Source organism: Phodopus roborovskii, unplaced genomic scaffold (genome assembly GCF_943737965.1).
Source record: "Phodopus roborovskii unplaced genomic scaffold, PHOROB, whole genome shotgun sequence".
Lineage (NCBI taxonomy): Eukaryota > Metazoa > Chordata > Mammalia > Rodentia > Cricetidae > Phodopus > Phodopus roborovskii.
The window spans coordinates 36,802,414-36,823,644 of record NW_026126511.1 but is presented as its reverse complement, the minus strand read 5'-3'; the positions used below and the strand labels follow the sequence as shown (position 1 = coordinate 36,823,644).

At 43.9% G+C, this 21,231-nt stretch overlaps 1 protein-coding gene across 3 annotated transcripts in view; it reads left to right on the top strand.

The window, feature by feature from the left end:
• Enox1 (ecto-NOX disulfide-thiol exchanger 1) overlaps positions 1-21,231 on the top strand; it is a 261,615-nt gene that overhangs the window by 142,220 nt on the left and 98,164 nt on the right. For all 3 annotated transcript variants that reach the window (XM_051195352.1, XM_051195351.1, XM_051195350.1), the window contains exons 8-9: positions 15,613-15,719; positions 19,727-19,844. In XM_051195352.1, the coding sequence (XP_051051309.1) occupies positions 15,613-15,719; positions 19,727-19,844 (225 nt within the window). The remainder of the gene's footprint in view (positions 1-15,612; positions 15,720-19,726; positions 19,845-21,231) is intronic.

Here is a 21,231-nt window from a genome sequence, read left to right as displayed (position 1 = left end):
TTCAAGGGCACCCCTGACTAATGCCTAGCCTCAGTGGCCTTCCTTAGTCTTTGAGGCAAATTCTATAACCTGTTTCTTCTCTCCTTAACTCTAAAGCCAGAATCACATGGCCGAAGCTGCGAAACTCTGGTACTTGCTGGGGCTGGAACATGACCCCCTTGCTCATTACACCTTCACCAGCTTTCTGTTTTTGATTGTTACCTTCACTGCCTACGCTTGGCTGTCCTTGAACTTGCTCTATAAACCAGGCTAGCCTCAAAATCCACACCCACCAGCCTCTCCTTTCTGAGTGCTGGGATTAAAGTTGTGTGCCACCACACCTGACTCTAACTTTTTCTTTAATTCCTTTCCACAAGTTGGAAACTTATCTGGGTGGGATCTTGCCCTGAGGTCACTACTTCTTATTTGCATTTCTTAATTTGTTTATCTCCTTGACCACACAATTTAGTTTAGCTCCATTCCACTTTCTGCTGCTCTTTTTCCTCTTCAAATATTTTTCTTTGCTCCACTTGCTCCTTTTCATTATAAATCTTTATCAGAGTTAATACTAGTAACCATACCACAGATCCCATATTAGCCTGTTTTGAGATTTCCTCTGCCAGCTGAATTAATTAATCCAAAAGCTTCAGACAGACTGTTTGGACAAGGGCAAAAAGAAGTTACTTTCTTCACCAAAATATCATAAGACCTATCTGTAGACCACGAACTAACATTCTTCTCTGAACATCTTGATCCCCATGGTTCATCAAACCAATTCAGCACAACTGTCTTCCTTGCTCCTACTAGTATGACCCACTAAGCAGTGCCTAAAGCAGTACACTGCTTTCTTAACCCAAACTCCCACAGTCCATATTACTTCAAACAAGAACATGATCAGTCCCATCACAGCAATACCTCAGTCCTTGGTACCAATTTCTTAGGGTTTCTACTGCTATGAAGAGACACCATGACCTTAGAAACTTCTATAAAGGAAAACATTAAATTGGGGTGGTTCAATTACAGTTCAGAGGTTCAATCCATTATCATGGTGGGAGCATGGCAGCATGCAGCCAGTCATGATACTGGCAAAGTAGCCAAGAGTCCTACATCTTGCAGGCCACAGGAATTCACCTGAAACACTGGGTGATATCTTGAGATTAGGAAACCTCAAAGCCTGCCCCGACAGTGACACACTGGTTCCAACAAGGCCGCACCCACGCCAGCAAAGCCACATCCCCTAATAGTGCCACTCTTTATGACATTACCACACCCTGAGTGTCCCACTGGGCCTAATAGGATAGACATGGCCATGCCCCACCACAAGAAAAGTGGTCCTGGCTGGTCCACTGATTTCTAGAATAAGCTTGAATTACTCACCGTAAGGAAGAGGAAGTAGCTCCTGGGAGGCCCTGTTTCCTTTCATTTTCAATTTCCTTTTCACATGCCACCCGATAGACAGCTGAGCCCTATTGTACTCTTAACTACTATTGATGCTTCTCAGCCATCACAGCTCTTCAGCCTTAGCATCACTTTTCCATGCACTTGTTATGGTCATCCCCATCAGCCTTACCTTTCCTGAGTCCAACAAAGCTATCTCCTACCTCGGGGCTTTCATACATTTGGTCCCCTCTGCCTGCCCTGCTCTTTCTCTACTGGGCGTGCTGGAATTCTCTCATCCTTTAGGCCTTACTTGAAAGGCCCCCTCCTTCTGATGGAGTTTTCTTGCAGTGCCTTTGCAGCGATTACCTGGGTATGTGACAGTTTGCTGGGTTTTGATAAGGATAATCAGAAGGAACATCAAAGTATAAGAGACAGATTGGGGAGGAAGGGAATTAGTAAACAATGGGTAAACTGCAAAACGGGTCAGGAGAAAGCCTGAAACAGTACATTGAGAGATTTCTCACAAGCCGTGTGTGCTGGGCACCTGGGATCCCAGCCCTGAGGAGGCTGAGACAAGGGTGTGAGGCCAGCCTGGACTAGATAAGACCCTGCCTCAAAAGAGAAAAGAAGGCAGAGAATAGAAACGGGGAAACTTTTCATAGGTAACCAGGCTTTCAGCGTGCATATGTAATGAATCAAAGAAATCAAAGAAAGCTCTCTGGCCATGGTCTAATTGGAAATCAGTACTCCAGATCCTAGCTAACAGCTAGGGGCTGTTAGGAGGGCTGAGCAAAAGTCAGCCGAGAAAGCGATGCTGACTCTTCCCCTATGTAACCTTCCAATCACCCCTAGGTTTATCACCTACCCACCCATCACCCTTTGGGAAGCTCCCCTAAGCTCTGCAATTTGGTTCTCCAGTAGCATTTCAGTAATGGGCAGTTACCAACAGACTGTGAAAACCCCAGCTGATGCTGACAGCTCTGTGCTGGCTGAGGAGTACATGCCCCATCTGGAGCATGGAGAGTCTCAGATGTATCCATGAAAGCCAGACTCTTCCAGCATGAGCAGAAGACAGAAGTGGTATTGTATGCAGCCCAAGCTCAATTTAAGCAGAATAGGAGGGCTGCATGGCTCCATTAACAGCCCCCCGTTTTCCGTTCTCTTGTGTGTGCTTTATATAGCGATGACCACTCCCTGGACGCCCAGGGAACCAAACTGCACATCCACTGTGAAAAAAAAAATAGCGGCGACCTCACTGGCCTGATAGGCAGTGTGCCCGTCTCAGCACTCCGTTGCCATGCTCTACATTGACCTAACTGGGGCAGGGAGGGGATGAAGACATGGCAGACACACAAAACTGGAATTGCATGGGCTGGACTCTCTGAGGAAGCCACAGCATCTGAGAGGTTCAGCATGTTTATTATATAGAGTGGGACCAGCAGGCGGGGTGATTGCAAACACCTGAACAACAGTGGCAGGGTTAGCTAATTTCAGTAGGAAGGGGCTGTGTAGGGGAGCAGTCTTCAGATTGTACATAAGGAAGGGGACTACAGGGGACATTTTCTGCACACACTCAACATGCTCACTTAGACCAGAGGAAGGTTTGGCCACTCCCAAGGGGCATTGGGGTCCTCAGCAAGGCCTTGACCGTGTCGACGCCACATTCACTCAGGACTCCACAAGCTCCCTGCACCTTGTGAATGTGCCTCACATCTCCTGACCTGAGTTGTCCTCTTTCTGCTGGGCTCTGGTTGGTATATCTCAACCACACTTCTAGTTTCCCAGGCCTGGTTCAGTTATGGGAACCCGAATCTGGTGTTAATACCACATGACTGCTTCTAACAGTAACTGCTGATTGACACGTTTGCCGAGCTTTCCAAAAGCAGAGCCAGTCAAGCCCATTCGTCGGTATTAATATCCCTGGCAAACTCCACATGAATTGCATTTGGATTTCTCACACAGAATGCTGTTGAGGTTGTGGAGTGCTGATATTCAGGAGCTAGCATCACAGCTTACTCTCTCCTAGATGGTCTCCTCATTAGGCAGTAATCCCAGCTGGCCTCCCAAGGTCCCTAGTGCCTTTTCTCATAGTATCCTACTGCAGCCTAGAAGGAAGTCACAAGGAATGCTGAAAAATTGTTCTAAGACATCATGGAAACAGATGTATCGACAAGCTGATTTACTACAGCAAGTAAAACAGACCTGATGTCACGATGGGAGGGTTTGCTTAGTAACTTCCAGGAGAGTCCCAGCACATTACAAAACTCAAGGCATGGTGGGCTCCTGTGCATGTGTTGCTGGAAATAGCCAAGAGGTTGAGCAGGGCAAAATAAACTTCATATGGGAGTCTACAATGCTGGACAAGATGCATACACCCATCTCATTGGTTTGTTTGTCATTGTCTTTTCTTCATGTGCCAAGAAAGCACTCAAAAGGATTGGCTCTGTTGCCAGCTAGCCATCTCGAAGTGTCAAGGACACTCTCCTTAACATTTACTGTTTAATTAAAAAAATGTACAGGAATGTACACCAAACACCAGAAGTTACCTTCTGGCTTTGCTGATGTTCCATTCTGCCACTGTTTGCTTATGTTTCAGTTTTGTATTGTGATCAACTAGACATTGTTTTTCTCTGAGCCTTGCCTTAAAGTGTCAAGATCAGTAGCTATACTCATCCCAGAGTTTGAGGTTTGTGACATGTCACCACTTCTTCAGGGGACTGTATTTGGCTTGTGACCACGGGTGTGCAGTTATCAGTTAAGGGTCTCAGTCTATCCTGGTATGGCACTGGGACTTTGTCTCCTCTTCTGAGCCTGCTAGAGTAGTTAGAGTAGAGCTAGTTATAAAAGAAGAGGGGAAGTGGTAGGCCTAGTGAGTCTAGTCTCATGTCTTCTTACCCTCAGATCATGTTTGTCCCACCGTGTTGTCTACTTCTTATTCTGTCTATTTGGCAGAACTTCCCCCACATTTTCCAATGCATAGACTTTGGGGTTTTGATCTTTGCTTTTAAAAAATGTATGCTTCGTAGGAACTCCCAATAGGCTTGCCCACCTTCCGTTTTATCAGTCCTAAGGAAAGCTTGTCATTTCAAAGATCTGACAGAATCAGTTTATAAGTCCAGGAAGCACAAGCCAGAACGTTCACATGCTAATATACATGCCATGATCACTTGTGCAAACCTTGTTATAGAACATGCACATCTAATCAATTAAACATTCCAACCTTTCCTTCTTGACTACTTTTCCACCAAGCTTCTTGCTGAAAAAGAAAAGGGGGGCAGAGCAGAGGAGATAAATGAGAAAGCAGATAGTAATAGAAAAGGCCTGTTAATATTGAATGGGGAGTAATATATATATATATAGATAGATAGATCATGAATGAAAAGTCAAAACTGTAATGTCAGAGACAGTGAAGGCCAAGAGTCTTGCTTCTAGTTGTCTTTCCCCCTCTCTGACCCTTGGCCATCTGGATGGCTGGTTTCCTAGAACTATGTCTGGTTTCTTTGTTGTTTGTTTTAATAAAAACTGAACACATGCTTGGAGAGGATGCTGCTAACGCTGTAAACTCAAGCTTACAGGAAGAGATGAAGATGGACATTGGCAGCATAGCCAATCTGGTTAGATGTTGCCATCTGGTTAGAAATGGAAACACATAGTTCCAGCATGCATGCCCCCTTTTCACCCCACTCCGCTACCTCTTCCCTGAAAGGCTTCTCCGTATCAGATTCAAACCTACTGCCATTCAGGCTTCCTCCTGTTAAGACCCACAGCCACACTCTCTATGTGAGTCCTTAACCATCTGCTAATTATTTTCTGTGCACCAAATTGATTAGTGTTCTTCCAGAATGGTTTCATGCCAGAGGTGCAAGCCATGTGCCCTCACCTCATCTTCTTGCTCCACCACAGCTCTCTGAAGCTTGGCACTGTTTGTAAAAGCACACCCAAGTCCTGAGTACAAGTGTCCGTCATAGAGGGGAATCACTGTAGTTATAGTTATAGTTATAGTTATAGAGGGGAATCACTGTAAAAACGCGCGCGCGCGCGCACACACACACACACACACACACACACGCATGCACACACGCACGCACGCACATCCTAGTTCTGTAAACTTACAAGAGAAAGTGGTACCAATCACATCTTCAGTCTTCAGAACAGCAAATGATGTAGACTCTGTTGACTGGGTCTAATCTCAGCTCAAGCAGTAATTAGCTGTATCCTCTCAGGAAAGTCTTCTAAGCCCTTGAGTCTCTGTGCCCTCCTTTCTGTGATGAAAAGGTTTGCCACATAATCCCCCGAGGTACTGTCAAAGCCCCATCCATAGCCCTTACCATGTGAGAAACTGAGAGCCTTGAGCAATCCTGGATAGCTAAAGGAAAAGGGCTGGCGGGACCCACAGGATGACCAGTTGGCTCAGATGGCGATGGGACAGAGGAACAGGCAGTGATCCCTGCACATGTGCGATGCTTCTGTGGTGGCTGCCTCGGGGGCTGCTGGGAGAATCAGAAACCACACTTCCTCCATGAGTGCTTGCGCACAGGAGCGTGGGAAGCCCTGCAGATGCCACAGGTGGTCAGAGTTATTGTCATAAACGGCTCCACAGTACTCTGACACCCCCCTGTCACATCCTCATCTGTCTTCTGGTCTGAAATTGTAAAAGCCTCAGCTGCTGGAATGAATGATTAAATCATCCTACAAATATTTACTGGAGTGCTGCTAAGTGCCAGGTCATACGCTAAGTGCTGGAATGAAATGTGAGGGTTCCTGACCTCCATGCAGACCAGGGTCCCCCTTATAGGCACATGGGTGTCCTCCCCACACTTCTTGTGCCTCAGAAGTTCTCCCTGAAATCATTATTTCCCAGGACCATCTCCGGCTAAATGCTTTTTATTCCCACCAAGGGAAATTTAGTTCCTGTGTCCCCTGCTGTCGAAAAAGAATTTTATGAAGTGTTAAAAATGTTTTCCTGTGTCTGTAGAAGTCATTGCCATAGCTCATCCAAGGGAAGGGGGTAAAATAAAAAAAGTCTCCCTAAGCTTTTCCATTTCTCCTCAGAATCATGCTGATAGCCATTATTTACTAATACATTAAGTGCTCAAAATACTATTTCCTCTGAAAAGAAAAAGAAGAGAACACATCTTTTGATCTCAGGGAATAAATATCCAAAGAAAATAATGTTGTGTGAAGGCTTCCAAAGGCAGGATGAGCACCAAATGTTCCATTTCTCCCAGGACCAAGACTGACAAAAGACCCTAAAAGCTTGCCACAACTGGGCTCTTTTTAGTATCTCTTTTTTTCAACTTTACCAAAAATATGTCTCATTTAAAAATAAAATTAATCACACACACACACACACAGAGAGAGAGAATAAGAGAGAGAGAGAGAGAGAGAGAGAGAGAGAGAGATTAAGCCTTAACCTTAAAACAAACAAGGACTAGAGAAGGCTCAAAATTCCACGTGCCCATTATCATTAACGAAACAAGTCAGGGAAGCCAGCTTTTATCTAATATTAAAACCTGGTAGATAGATAGACCCCCCCAGCCCTGGGGGCTGAGCAAAAATGTGGGGCAGGGCATATCGTTGATGGGTTAGGGAACAGGTCTTGGCTACTCTGGATAGAAGCCACACAGAATTTCTTTCCACAAAATTTGTTTAAAAGAAAGACGTTCAAAGTGAGAACAAATCATTGTGAGGCAGAGATGTGTTCTGGAGGCAGAGAGAGCATCTTCCCATCATTTTGCAGAAGGAAGAAACCATCCCAGGAGGAGTGTGGGAGTAGCTGGGATGTGTGTAGATTGCTTCTGAGACCTAAACAGAGCAGAGAAAGAACCCATGCAGTGCAGTTTGCTGACCCTGGCCCAGAGATTCCCAGCACCAGAGAGCAGATTTAGTATTGCCTAGCAGGGTGGTTCTCAACCTGTGAGCCATGACCCTTTCAGTGCATGGGTTCTTTCTCTTCGGAAGGCAGAGAGAATGGGGCAAAGGACAGGCCTGCCAGAGTCATATTATGCTCCAGTGGGCGGAGCCCCTTCAATTCTCGTGGAATTCTTCAGAGCTGGTGGAGGCTCAGAAGAAAAATGAGTCACAATATTGGAGGGGGGATCACAAGGATGAAAATCCTCTCAGAATCTAGCTTTGTCCTGTAATAAGAGACTATTCTCCACAAGTGTACCCAGCTACTTTGAGATGGGCAAGTTCCCCGAGTCTGAACTCATTTTGGCGATTTGTAAAGGAAACTGCAATGTGGGTATTGTTGGGATGGAAACTTGGTTGGATCATGATTCTTTCCATCTTCCACCTGTCAAGAAAAGCCAAACGCAATGTCTATGGATGTCCCTGTTGTTGGCTGGGAAAAGGAAAGCAATCTCAGAAAAACCAAAACAACCAACCAAACAAAACTTTCAGGGAGCATAAATCAGAGAACAATTTAACAATGGTGCTCTAGATTGACAATTCAGTTACTCCCTTTTCACAGCCACCCCCAGGAACTTTTAATAAAGATCCTTATAGAAGGATGTCAGAAGCCATGTCTGAACATGCTCACTGCAGCCTTATTAATGGAAGACGTACCAGCGACTTCCAAGATAGGGTTTAATTGAAACAGAGAATGGTACAGGAACAGCACTAGTGCTTTGTGAAGAGGCCAGGAAGCCACCTGCATACCTGTGCACTGTACGCATGCGATCCTTTTTATCTTGCTGTCTGTGCCAGGATCTGCCAACATCCTTTGTTGTAAAAGAGAGTAGCTGGTAAAGGGGCTCACGCTCGAAAGGTAGTCTTTTACTTCTCATTCTGTTTCCTTAGTGTTATGTACATACATTACTTTTGTTGAGTCAATAGTGGAAATCTAGTCAGGGAATTTGATGGATTTATAAAGCCTGGAAACTGCTGTACGTTGAAAGGAACGGTTACATTTATAATCCTATGAGTTTTTTCTTTCACTGCTTCCCAAGACATTTGGATGTGTGCATTTACAAAGGGGCTGATCCCTCACACAGGGATTTACGTAACCAGGATAGCAAGGGAAAGAAGAAAGGACAAACACAGAGATACAGAAAAGTTGGAATCTGGCGGGTTGGGCTCGCTGACGGAGCTAAGGCACCTGGGAAGCTCAGTGTGTTTATCATATGCGGTTGATCAGGGGGATGTTGTTATCGAGTACTACTGAACAGTTACTACATACTGATAAACAAGGAATTAGGGTTCTTACATACAGCAGAACAAGGAGGCAGATTTAGCTAATCTCAGTAGGAGCAGGCTTTTTTAGGGGAGGAACCTTGCAGAAGGAGAAAGCTATGGTGGACGTGTTTGCACCCTCTGTAGGCATTGGCACTCATACAGAAGGAGTCCTCTGCCATCCCTCCGAGCCTCACCTAGGAAAGGCTTTGCTGCTCCTATGAGGCTAAGGCACAGGGATCTTTGACATGGACACACTTGTGTCAACCGCACACTTTCTCTCAGACTTCATCTGCTCCTTACACCCGGGCATGTGCAGTCCATCTTTATGTCATTTTCTGCCTAATGTCTTTGTACTTATGTGAGCAGTTTTTTTTTTTCTTTTCAGCATCCCATTCCCTAAAAGAAACAGTTGTTTTGCGTCATCTAACCAGGACGTTGAGAAATCAAGTTTGAGGCCGGCATTTTGAGGTTCAGATTTAGCGGGTGTATAATGAATTCAGTGTCACATGACAATCTGTTGAGTCATCTCCTTGCAAACTCCCTGCCATTCCTCCAACTGTAAGTTTAGTCCAGGCCACTTTCAAACATGACTGTCCTTGTAAATTTCTGCTTCCCTGGCTCTCATCCAAGCAGCTCTGTCTCTCAGGCAGCAGCTCGGGACCACAAAGGAGTCAGGAGTTTGAGCACCTGACCTGCCGCTGCCCTCTCCACATGGCCAGTGCTCATTGCCCTCCTTGGGCATCTGGTGTGCCTCTGGGTGTCTGTCCTGAGACTGCAGTCACTGATGGCACCCTCTCCCTGGCAAATCTCCCACTTCTGGCCAATGCGCATCCATCTAAAGGAGCCAGATGGTGGTGGTGGCGGCACACACCTTTAATCTCAAGAGGCAGAGGCCAGTGGATCTCTGAGTTTGAGGACAGCCTGGTCTACAGAGCTAGCTCCAGGACAGGCTCCAGAGCTACACAGAAACCCTGTATCTAGGCGGAGGCGGGGAGGGGAGAGTCTCACATTTTCTTTCTTTTCTTTTCTTTTTCTTTTTTTTTTTTTTTTTTTTTTTTTTTTTTTGTCCCTCCTTCCCATGAAGAAATCCCATCCCCAGCTTTAGCATTTAAATAACAAGCTAGGGGACGTAGGTCAACTATTTCATTTGATATATGCCTTTGAAAATCCCTTCTGAGCTATTCATGGAAGATTTGGAAATATGTTATCCCTTGAAAGCAAAAAAAAAAAAAAAAAAAAAGGGAATTCTTCTGAAACCTACAGCATTAAGGCTCTATCATGAGCCTGATAGCATTAAAAACAAAAATTAGGCTTTGCAAGATTTGTCTGAGTGTTTTGTGTAGGGAAGCCTTCGGCCTGGAAGAATGTAATCAGTTGCGCCAGATATTTGGGGCACCAAATGGATTTACATTCTTCTCACAGCTGTGTGGCTGGGACCCTGGGTATTGGCGGTACCGGGTTTGGGGGGGGCAGTGAGGGGAAAGGAGCACACTCCTGCTCGTGCCTGCCTCTGTCTCGATGCTTTTGGTGCTTCTCTGCCCCGTGCTAAAGATCCAAAGACCTTATGCAGCCCAGACACTGCACTGCATGCAAACAAACAGAGGGCTTGTTTAAATATAATCCATGCCTCCATATGTGGCTGTCCTGTTCTAAGCCCCTCTTTCTCAGCAAGACTAAAGACAAATGCCTCTCATGATAGTTCATAAATAAACTCTTGGAATCCGTGGCCACAATCTGTTCTTGCCGAGGAGACCCGGGGACTGCCACTATCACTCTCCAGCACCTTTCCCCTGGTGCAGGGAGATCCCTTGCAAGGGAGGATGCTAGATGGCTCACACACTGAAAATGGGTTCCTAAACCTAGCACGGCCTCATGTAACACAAAGTGGGTGCCAGAAGAATCCCAAGATGCAGGAAGCGAAACAGACATGCAGACAGGTGCAGAGACCCTGAGAGATGGAGACCTGTAGTAGAACAGCAACCACGGGTAGGACCAAAGGCTGCTCTAGGAGGATAGAGGGCTGGGATCAGAGGACAGTAACTTGGACTGTGGATTACTCACCTGGAGGCAGGTGTTTAATGCTTAAGACTTTGGGTCAAATAATTCAATAGCTTGTGGTATATTTCCTTAGGCTTGTAGTCACCATCACAGTCAGCTATAGAACAGTGCCATCTCTTAAACGATTAATTGTAAATTGTTTTAACAAACATCATAATCATAGCTTTATGCTCCTCCCAAACTGTAGACAAACACTCCCCTTCTATGTGGTCAGTCCCTTCTTCTTGACATTTATATGGAGGGAAATGTCACTTCGTCTTGATGGTTACATTTATTAAACAAGTATAGCTTTCTCAGGGAATATCTATCCTGTAATAGGTATCAGTACTTCATGATTTTTGATGAATTTCTATTCTACACTGTGGTATGTCTAATTTTCAATTAATACATTAGTTTGTATCCTTTCATATCTTCTTTGGGTATTCTGAGTAAGATTGATATCAGTGTTTTTTAAAGTGCTTTATTAAGTTATTCTATCAAAAAGGAAGTCAGTTCTACACACAGCAGATGTCCAAATGTCCAAACATCTGGGGATAGGGGAAGCACAAAAAGCGGTTTATGAACTACTTAGTTTTCAAGAAATGTTATTTGTATGTATGTATGTATGTATGTATCCTACATGTATGTCTGTGCACCACCCGCATGCCTGGTGCTTATGGAAGCCAGAAGAGGGTGTCAGACCCTCTGGGACTGAAGTTACAGACAGTGTGAGCCACCCATATATGTACTGGGAATCTAACCCTGTCCTCTGAAAGAGTGGCCGGTGATCTTGGGGCCAACTTTCCAACCCCAAGACCCAAGAAGTGTTTTTTACCACTGAAGTGCAACTATGTCTGTATGCATGTTGTGTGTCTGAATGTGTCTACACATGTGCATATCCACAGCCTATGGGATACTCACAAGTAGGGGTTTACAGCCACACAGGGTAATTGGCAGTGTTGTTAAGGCTATGTGCCCCTTTCTTCTGATTGGGTAAGCCTGCTGGGCAGAGTAGCCACTCTGAGATGGCATCTAATGAAGACTGGCATCCTTGCAAGCTTCTGGACTGTTCCTCTCTGACTTTCCTCATGATTCTCAGAAAACCGTTTTTACACAAAACACAAAGCAGGGAGGGTAGGCAAGAGTTTGGAGACAAGCCTGGCAAATTTACATTTTCTGACAGAAAGGTGTGTCAAACAACAATAGTTCCAGGTTATCAGGGATAGGCTTGGTTTGTTTGTTTGTTTGTTTGTTTTTAAATAAGTGACACACGTGGTGCAGGATTTAAGCTTGTCATTTGATACAGAACCCAGAGTCCTTCTTGCCTTACACACTGCCAAGGTAGCAAAGGCACTGTATAGTGTGTTGATCCCTACAGCATGGCTGCTGGTTTGAATAAGTGCCAGCCGTCCTACTTTGTACCTCCGAGAAGTGAAGTTGTAGTTACCCTTTGGCTAGTAATTACGTGTGGCCTCACTGTGCATAGAATGAGCAGTGTGAAGAACGCCAAGGAAGCATTAAGCAGTATTGTGGATCACAGATTCCCTGAGTCTTTCCCAGAGACAATGGACAGCCTACGGTCTTCACCTGTGCCATCAAGATGAGCACCATCCCAGTTTGTGGTTTTAAAGCCATGCTATATCTTTGTATCACATTCATTGGGACATTCTTTTGGAAATGTCTTCCCCTAATGATGGGCTCACATTTACCTTAGCCTGAACACTTCCATTTGCAAGACAAATAAATGTCTTGATAAGGTATCTGCAGAAACAGGAGACTGAACTGTGCAGTGTAAATGCTGTTAGAGTGTTGTTCAAACCTACATTGAATTGTACAATTCTTACCGTTCTGAGGTTTTGGTGTGGGTGGGTGTGTGTGTGTCACTATGAGCTAGGAAATGAGAAAAGAATATAATTAAATCCCATCTACTTTTCCTTTTAATTATTTGTCCCATTGATGAGAACTCTGTAAGAGATGTGAGAATGCCCAGAGAATTTGAGGCATGTCTTAGAATTCTGACGTTTTTTCTAAACCCCGTTTGACTCATAGTTCAGTTCCATCTGGGTGGCCTTCGGCAAATACTCATGCTCAGTATGTCTCAGAGCCAGTTCCCTGTCTTTTTTGCTCAGACCTCCATCTGTGCTTGTTCTCTGCATCTCTGATGCTCTTCCCAAGCTTGAGTCATCCTGACTCCCCACCCTTCTCCCCACATCCTCTTAGCAAGTCACCCCCTTGCTGCTTCCTATGGGATGGCTGCTCACCCCACCCCTCGTTCAGAGCGTCTGCTATGACTCAGCCTTCATGTTTCCCACACCAGTCACACTGGCAATTGTCCCCTGACCTGTAGCAGCGACCGGAGGCCTGAATGAACACATGGTCCTTCTCTGTTTCTTCTCTCAGGGCCTTAGCCTCCTTCCTTCCAGCTACTTCCATGTAAAGTCCTTTCACAGCCCCAACCTTGCAGACGTCTCCCCTTGAGCAAGTCACCAGCTGTGGGCTGGCAAAATGGTGCCTTCTTCCTGATAGAATCCCTTCTTCCTTGATCCTACTTGGCTGCTCTGCTCTGTTTTCCTCAAAGCAGTCCAACACACTTCTCTTGGGCAGAGTAATTATCTGTTTTCATTTCTTTATCATCTCCAAGACTGAGATCTCATCAAAAATAATAATTATATCTGATGTATACATTTCTAGTAATCAGCTACCTAGTAATTGATCAGATCCCCAGGTGTTTGTTGAGTGAATGAATGAATTTACTGTATGGCCTCAGATAAAGTAATCAAGTCCTCTAACTAACTGAGGCACACACCTTCAGTCAGCAAACATCCCTGAGTATACTTGATGTTTTCGCCCTTAACTTGTGCCATAGTGAGCCAGGCTCTAGCTCTTGTTTTTCCTCTGTACTTCTCCATGTCCTTTAGTGGTAAATCTCCCCTTCAAACCCTCCTCCATTTATGAATATGCGTCATTTCCTCAACATTGCATCTTCTTCATTAGGAATCTTGTCTAGCAGACAGCAGAATTTTGGTTATCACCACCCAAATCTTAACCCTGAACACTGGAGATTTTCTTCTAAATGATGCCAATCACAGAGTTTAGCTATTTAAAGCCATGGAGCCTCAGACGTTGTCTGAGATGACTTCTGGCCTCTCCAGACTGACCCTGCAAGGGAGAGCCAAAATCACCAGTGATTCCAGCCTGTGGGTAGACAAAGAAGCAAAGAGCCTGTGTGGCCACACGGTGCTGCACACTGAGGGTAAAGGTCAGATAAGGGTCAGCACTTAGGATAGCTCAGGGTGATGAACCTGAAAGCTTATTCCTCCTCCGGGTGAGGCAGAGCAGGGGTGCCACAGCTGTACAGAGAGAATGTAAGCCATGTCTGTGGAAATTCTCCTTAAAGCTGAGAGAAACAAATTCTTAGTATAATATGAGGATGGGGTTTCCTAAAGTTTACAATTGAGGTTCTTCTAAAGTACAAAATAGCAAACACAAATGCTCCGTGTGAAAATACCTGGAGATCAAGGCTAAGAAGTATTTATTAGCAGCGTAGAAAATAAACACTGTGTTGTGAGGAATGGAACATATCTTACTTCCTTCTAGCACAGTGGTTTTCAACCTTCCTAATGTTGTGGCCCTTTAATACAGATCCTCATGTGGTGACCCCCAGCCATAAGATTATTTTTGTTGCTACTTCATAACTGTAATTTTGCTACCATTATACATCATAATGTACATATCTGATATGCATGATATCTGATATGTGACCCCTGTGAAAGAGTCATTCGACCCCCCCCCCCCGCCTCCAAAGGGGCCCTGACCCATAGACTGAGAACCACTGCTCTAACACATCGTGTCCTTCTTCATTTTGTGTGCTAATTTTTTGTCACTAAAGGTCATTCACCTTTGGGGCTTTGCTGTGATGATATTTTTGGATGCCTTAAGATAATATTTTTTATATAATAGAACCTCAGGAATCATTTAGGAATTATGGGATATAGTGCTAGCATCCATAAGAATGGAGCTTACCATTTAGACATTCAGGTTTAATCATGTGATTGATTCAGAACACAAGTTTCTTAATCCCATCTGTATCAGATCAATAACTAGTAAAGAAAGACTGATTCTCTAGTTGGTTGGCTCTATACCTAACATCCACTAAGACCCTTCCTCTATATGATTTCTCACAATCCCTCAACATTTACCATCTGAATAGCACTGTTCCTGGAGGTAACAGAATTGAGGGATAAAGTCAAGGTGATTAAATTAAAACTTCAAATGTTATGAGAGTCGGGAGGGGATGCTTAAAAAGCAATTGGGGAGCACCCGGAGATAGGGGATGGACTCAGTAAAGAATGAAGAACTCGCTGTGGTACTGAAGTCAGATCCACAGAGCTCCTGCTCAGCTGAGCTTTGGTTTGCCTTCACGAGGAATGGGTAGCACCCGTTACCAGCCAATGGGCAGGAGGACCTGGCTTAAGTCTTTAGAGAAAAAAATGGGGAATGGTTCCTGAAGCCGAGGAACCTACAAGTATTCATGGCCCCAATTTGGACCTTGGACACAGTAGTGTCTTCAGAGGCTTGTTTTACCCCCTTGAGATAGAGAACAAAGGAAAACGACATATTTGGTTTTGGGATTTCAGACACTCCACCTGATTTTGCTTTGAAGCCCCTATCCAGGCAGAACTTTATATACCTTTGCTTGTATAGTAGTATCAGGGTCTGTATATTTATAGATCTAGGTCCATAATCTGCCATATCAGATTAATAAACAACAGCTGAAGGATACTTAGGGGTAGATGCCCATAATCCTTCCCCTGGTCATCTATAGAATTTATTTTAACCTAAAGTTATGGAGACAGACTTGAAGGGAGACATCCCCAACCTTGCTAAAATGTAAGTACAAAAAGGCACAAATTGGATGGATATTGATGATGTTGTTTCTATTGTGACATCATCCATAGACTCCTAGTGTCTTTGCTTTGCTTCCCTATGGTGATCACAACATAAATTACTTGTCTTGTTTGACTTCCTTGTTCACCAAAGTTGAGCAGATTGTGGCCGTTTTCAACGCTTCTACCAGACAAAAAGCTTGGGACCATTTCTCGAAAGCTCAGCGCAAGAACATAGACATTTGGCGAAAGCATTCTGAGGTTGGTGATTTTACTGTTACTTTCTAACCACCATCACACAGCTGGATTGGCAGAGAATAGAGTGGCTGAAGCCATTAATGGTTTCGTTACAGTGGGAAGTCCCTCTGCCATCGTCCTGTCTCATTGTACCCTTCATATCCAGCTCTACTTCGTTTCCTGTCCAGAAAAGCAGCTGGCTTCACACTTAGAACATTTCCCCCTCCTCTCCAAGGGAGAAGAGAATCTTCCCCATTCATGGTGAAGACTTCGCTCAGAAATAAGCGAATATGCTTGACCTAAAATAAGATTGAAATGTACATGTACATGCAAGCCAATTTAGAAAAGTAACCGTTAAGTACAAAGTTTATCTTCTGCGATCTATGTGGTGATGACAGTTGGCTCTTTGGGCTTGAAATGGCAAGTATGCCTTCCTCTCCATATCTTCTTGTCATTAGCCATGCCTAGTCCACTGGGCTAGCCAGTAGGTTCTGTCACATCTCTCCCCTGGTGCCAGCTCATGATGGGAGCAAATGTCCAGGCTAGCTGAGGTCAGAGCATCAATGCATGCGTGAAGTGTGAGTATCCACCGCCAAGGAAAGAGGCCACAACTTGACTTTCCTTGCCACCTAGACAGACCAAACTGTGTCATTAGTCATTGGTCACCCAGCTGTTAGTTTTGACTCCACCTGTAGTGTACGCTTTGAACCTGTAATGTAAAAGTAAGTATTCTGCCTTCCTTTGCTTCTTTTTAAGTGAGAGAATGTTTTTCATTTGGATGCCTCTTCATTTCTAGCATGTTATTATTAAAGTTCTCTAAAAGACCCCTCTTTCAAAAATCACAAAGTTATAGAAGGTAAGGTTTATTTATGTAATGGTTTTGGCTCACACTTGGAAAAATAAGTGTTTTATGAAGAGTTTGAGGAAACACAAAGTACTTGGACATCAATCACCCGGGTAGCATTTTAAGTGCCCATTAACTAATGCTAAATTGCAGTTGAATACCAATGGCACTACATGTAATATCCACATGAATGCTAAATAGATTCTTTATTGTCACGGTTATTATGGCGAAGGCTGAGAAGCTTCCCAGTAAGGTGCTGAGAACACTTAGTGCAGTCGTTGGTGAGGACCTTTGTAAGTGGTGTTCACTAAGAAGGTGGCTGGTGACTGATCCAGCTTGCTTCCACTGTTGGAGATTGTAAGGAGGGGGTAGGATTTTTCTTTCATTTTTCAAGGGCGCCCAAGACAAAGGAAGGGTTGATTCTCTCTGACATCAAAATGCGACCCAAGGCAAAGTTGATCTTCAAGAGGGGGAAATGAAGAGGCCTCTGTTTACAATGCAATAAAGACACCAAGTGTTATGCAAACTCAAACTGGAATCTGTAAACTATGGTCCAGCGATGATTCAAATTTGGGAATGGCGAACCTTTGGAGGGTTTTGGTTTTTTTTTTCTTAATTCATATAAAATAAAACTAAGGAGATTTTCACAGACCCAGTAAGTGTCAGGATGCAGAAAATATGTGGGCACAGGAAGACCATGCTCCATGTATGTCAGCAGACATCAGATACTGGTCTTGCCTCCTGTCTGGTCCCACTCCATTTCCTGTCTCCCCCTCTCCCACTTCTGGCTCTGTTTAGTGCAGAACATGTCAGGCTTTCCTGCCTCAAACTGAGGACTCCTGCTTGCTTTCTTGAGAGACAGGATAGAGAATCCAGAGGGGTGGAATGTCATTCTCAAAAGTGTTTCCTGCCACTTCAACCTTCTCTTTTGGAAAACATTAGTAAACAGATTTCTAAATTACCTTTTATTTTCTCTCCTACATGTTGCTTAATTGATTAAATACCAGTTAGTAATTTAACATTGTGGATGGTTTCTCGGTTGCATAGAAGCTTGATAATTGGCTTGATTTTTCTACATTCCCATGTACAGCATCTGTTAATTACCTGCAACACCTCTCCAGATTTATTAGAGTGTGTTAGTGATTTACTGCTGAACCACGGGAACCCTGTGGAAACACCCTGGCTTCCCCTCCCTCTGATATTTTCCCTTTCTGCCACCTAACTCACAAAACAACTGTCATATGACAGTTTGTCATTAATTGCAGAGCTAAGCAACCACCCTTTCAGCCTTGTTTATTCTGTCTACCTGGTTTTTCCTTGTTTTGGCTTTTTTCTTTTTTTCAAGTCACCCCTTTGGGAATTTGGCTCTTCAACAATAGAAAAATTAGCTGTCCATTGCCCAGACATGTCCCCACAGATAGAGTATGGTGTCTAACTCCAAGATCTGGTAGCCTTATTTAAGACAGAATCAGCCCCTCTTTCTCCTAGGTGGTATAGTTGGTCACAAAGGGAGGTGTTGGTTGTTCCAGTGGCCTTCAGGGACTGTCCTGTGTCTGCCTGCCCTCCTGTTTCCATGTCCTCCATAAGGGAAGTTCTTGGGTGCAGAGGTGTCCATTAGAACACCACGAACATGACTTTCCTTCTACCTGCTGCAGCTCAAATCTGTGAGCTAAGGAAAGACTTCCAAGGGCAGTGGTCATGCCCCCAATAAATTGGTGGACTCCTTTACTTCGATTGTTACTCATAGACTTAGTATAAAGGAAAATTATCTTGGTATTTGACTCTTAATTCGAGGCCTTTAGATGAAAAAAACAGAACAGTGGAGGCCTTACTCTGTTCTATGTCTTTTTGAGAATAGTATATGCTCTGATAACAGAGTCTATAAGGCTTCCCAGGTCCATAATACATGGCTGGGTATAAAATAATTATATAGCCATACTGTAAACAACTACAGTTTTATGCTTTTAGGAAAATTGGTAAGGATGTTATGTATAATTTAATACCTTTTACAATGGTAATATATCATTTTAGCCAGAAAAATATTGTCTTAATATTATCCCCCTTTATGGGTAAGTAGACAGAAACTCAATGCAATTTCCTGACTTGATTTCAGCCACTGCCATAGTCACTAGACATGGCAGGTCCTCAGATCAGCGGTTGTAAAAGTAGTGCTTAAACTATCACTACAATACTACAGCCCCATGTGCACGGTGGCTATAAAAGAGAAGGCCTCACTGTATTTATTTGATCTGACATCTTTTGAATTTTATGTCATAAATATGTGAATGGCATGAATGTTTGGCTAAATCATATACAAGCACATACATACATACATACATACATATCAACTCAATACAGTGTCTAGCATGAAACTAAGATTCTTTTACATACAGGGCTAGAGAAATGGCTCAGTCTGTAAGCACACATGAGGATGTAAGTTCGGATCCTTAGTACCCATATAAATAACTACATTGGCATGCACTTCTGACTCAGAGCTAGAGAAGTAAAGAATGAAGTTTCTAGAGCGGAATCTAGCTCTAGCTGAATCAGTGAGAGACCCTGAATCAAGAAAGCAAAGTAAGGAACAAGATAGAAAAACACAGCTTTAATCTCTGGACATACACGTACACACATATGCATGTACATGCCACACATATACACTAAGGTCTTTCACATGTCTTAACTCACTTCGACCTCTAAACCATTAGTACCACAATGTTCTAGCAAGCAAATGGAGCAAAAAGGTATATAGTAGTATCCTTAAAGCTACACTAGGACCAATCTAAATGTAGCCTTTCTTAAAATCCCATTGCTCACATTTCTACTAGCAGTTGATGTCACTTCTATGTGACAGCCATGTAAGAGCTATTTCTCTGCAACCTTTCAGTAGCCCTGCTGGAGCAGACATTATCCTCATTTTTATAAATCAGGACACTGAGGCACCAGTAAGATCAGCTGATTTCCCAAAGAGACTTTTACAGTCGTTGGCGAGCAAGGATTTCTCTCAAGCCTGACACTTAGCCCTTGAATCTTTCTTCTAACCCATCCCTCTCACTACATTATTCTGGATTCCTTTGGGTGGCAGCTTTAGACCCTGAATGTTGATGTGTGAGTCGTAATCTACCAGACACCATGGCATAATGGTGTATGACCACATTTCTGATGTCCCTGTCTCCTGTACTTTCAGGAACTCCGGAATGCTCAAAGTGAGCAGCTCATGGGCATCCGCCGTGAGGAGGAAATGGAAATGTCTGATGATGAGAACTGTGACAGCCCAACTAAAAAAATGAGAGTCGATGAGTCAGGTAATGCCAGCAACTGCCAGGTCTCCAGGAGGTATCATAATGAGCACCGAATCTTTCGAGGGGAATAAGTGCGAGGAAATGGCCACATAACTCACTTTTATTTGAGTTACACTAAACTTTCATTTTTTGAGTGACTACATTTTATTAATAGAACGTTAAACTCCTCCTTGGGAACACAGTGATTTAAATTGCTCCAGTTGTCTCCCCATATGTAGATATGGGACTATTATGCTTTTTTTTTTTTTTCAGGGATGTGCGCCTATTCCCATAAAACCCCCTTTCCAGAGTGTGGCAGCCACAGCTGACGCTGAATTACAGATGAAATTCAGTTTCTGTCCATGCACGTCTTGCTTCAGAATTGTTTAATCCCTAAAGAAGGTTGCTAACTTCCCAGCCAGCATGCTAGAAAATTAAACATTTCCCACAGTACAGTTCACCTAGCCTTTCATCTAGGGGCCACACTTGGTACCAAGTGAGGGGCATCTCCTCCTTGAGTTAAGAATGGAACTTAAAGAAAGCCTTTGTGTACTCTGTCTTATCTAAGACTGACTAAAACCGTCTTCTGGATGCACATGGAAGTCCTTAGTGTTTACAGGTCCAGACTGGAGGCACCAAAGGAAGATAGCTTATGTAAGTTAGGCGGTATTGTCTAATGAACCTGGTAAGATCTGCAGTCACATCACTTCCAGAAAAGAACATTAGAAAAACATAGTAAGTTTCATCTTCTTGCATGTACCAGGGAATAAAACACACACCTATCTCTAGTTTCTAACTGAACGATTACAGGTGACTGAAATAGAGGATCTTGGCTAATTTCTTGGTAGACATATGAGGGTAAAAGCAAAGACCTCCCGCACCACCTTGTCCTCTGAAGGTTCCCTGAGATGAAACAACAATAGGCAGACCATGTAAAAGAAATACACTCGTTCATGCTGTGCATGGTTAAATGCAGTGTGACCACTCACCAGCCCAACATGACATAGTGTTTACATACTGTTTTCCCTAGGGAAGGGGCAGGGTAAGGACTGTGGGCAGTTCTGGGTAATAGTATGTGGTTCTTTAGTACTGGGCGAGCCTGGAGAATTTGGGGCATTGGCCTTAGACAAAATCAGTTGGGTGTCACAGAAGACAATGGACAGTAAATGGTTCTCTATGGGATGTTAAATAGCATCAAAGGTAGTGTTGACAGACATGAGTCTCTCTCCAGACAGCATCAGGACCTGAGACAAACTTGCAGGACAGGGAAGTGAGACCTAGCATTCTGTAATCTTGGGAAAGCCCACTTAATATTTTCTGACATTGGAGAGACATTGCCCCAGAAAATCTGGCTTCACCCCTATATCCCGCCCTTGAAGTTATTTAGAAACTTAGCGTGCAATCAAACACT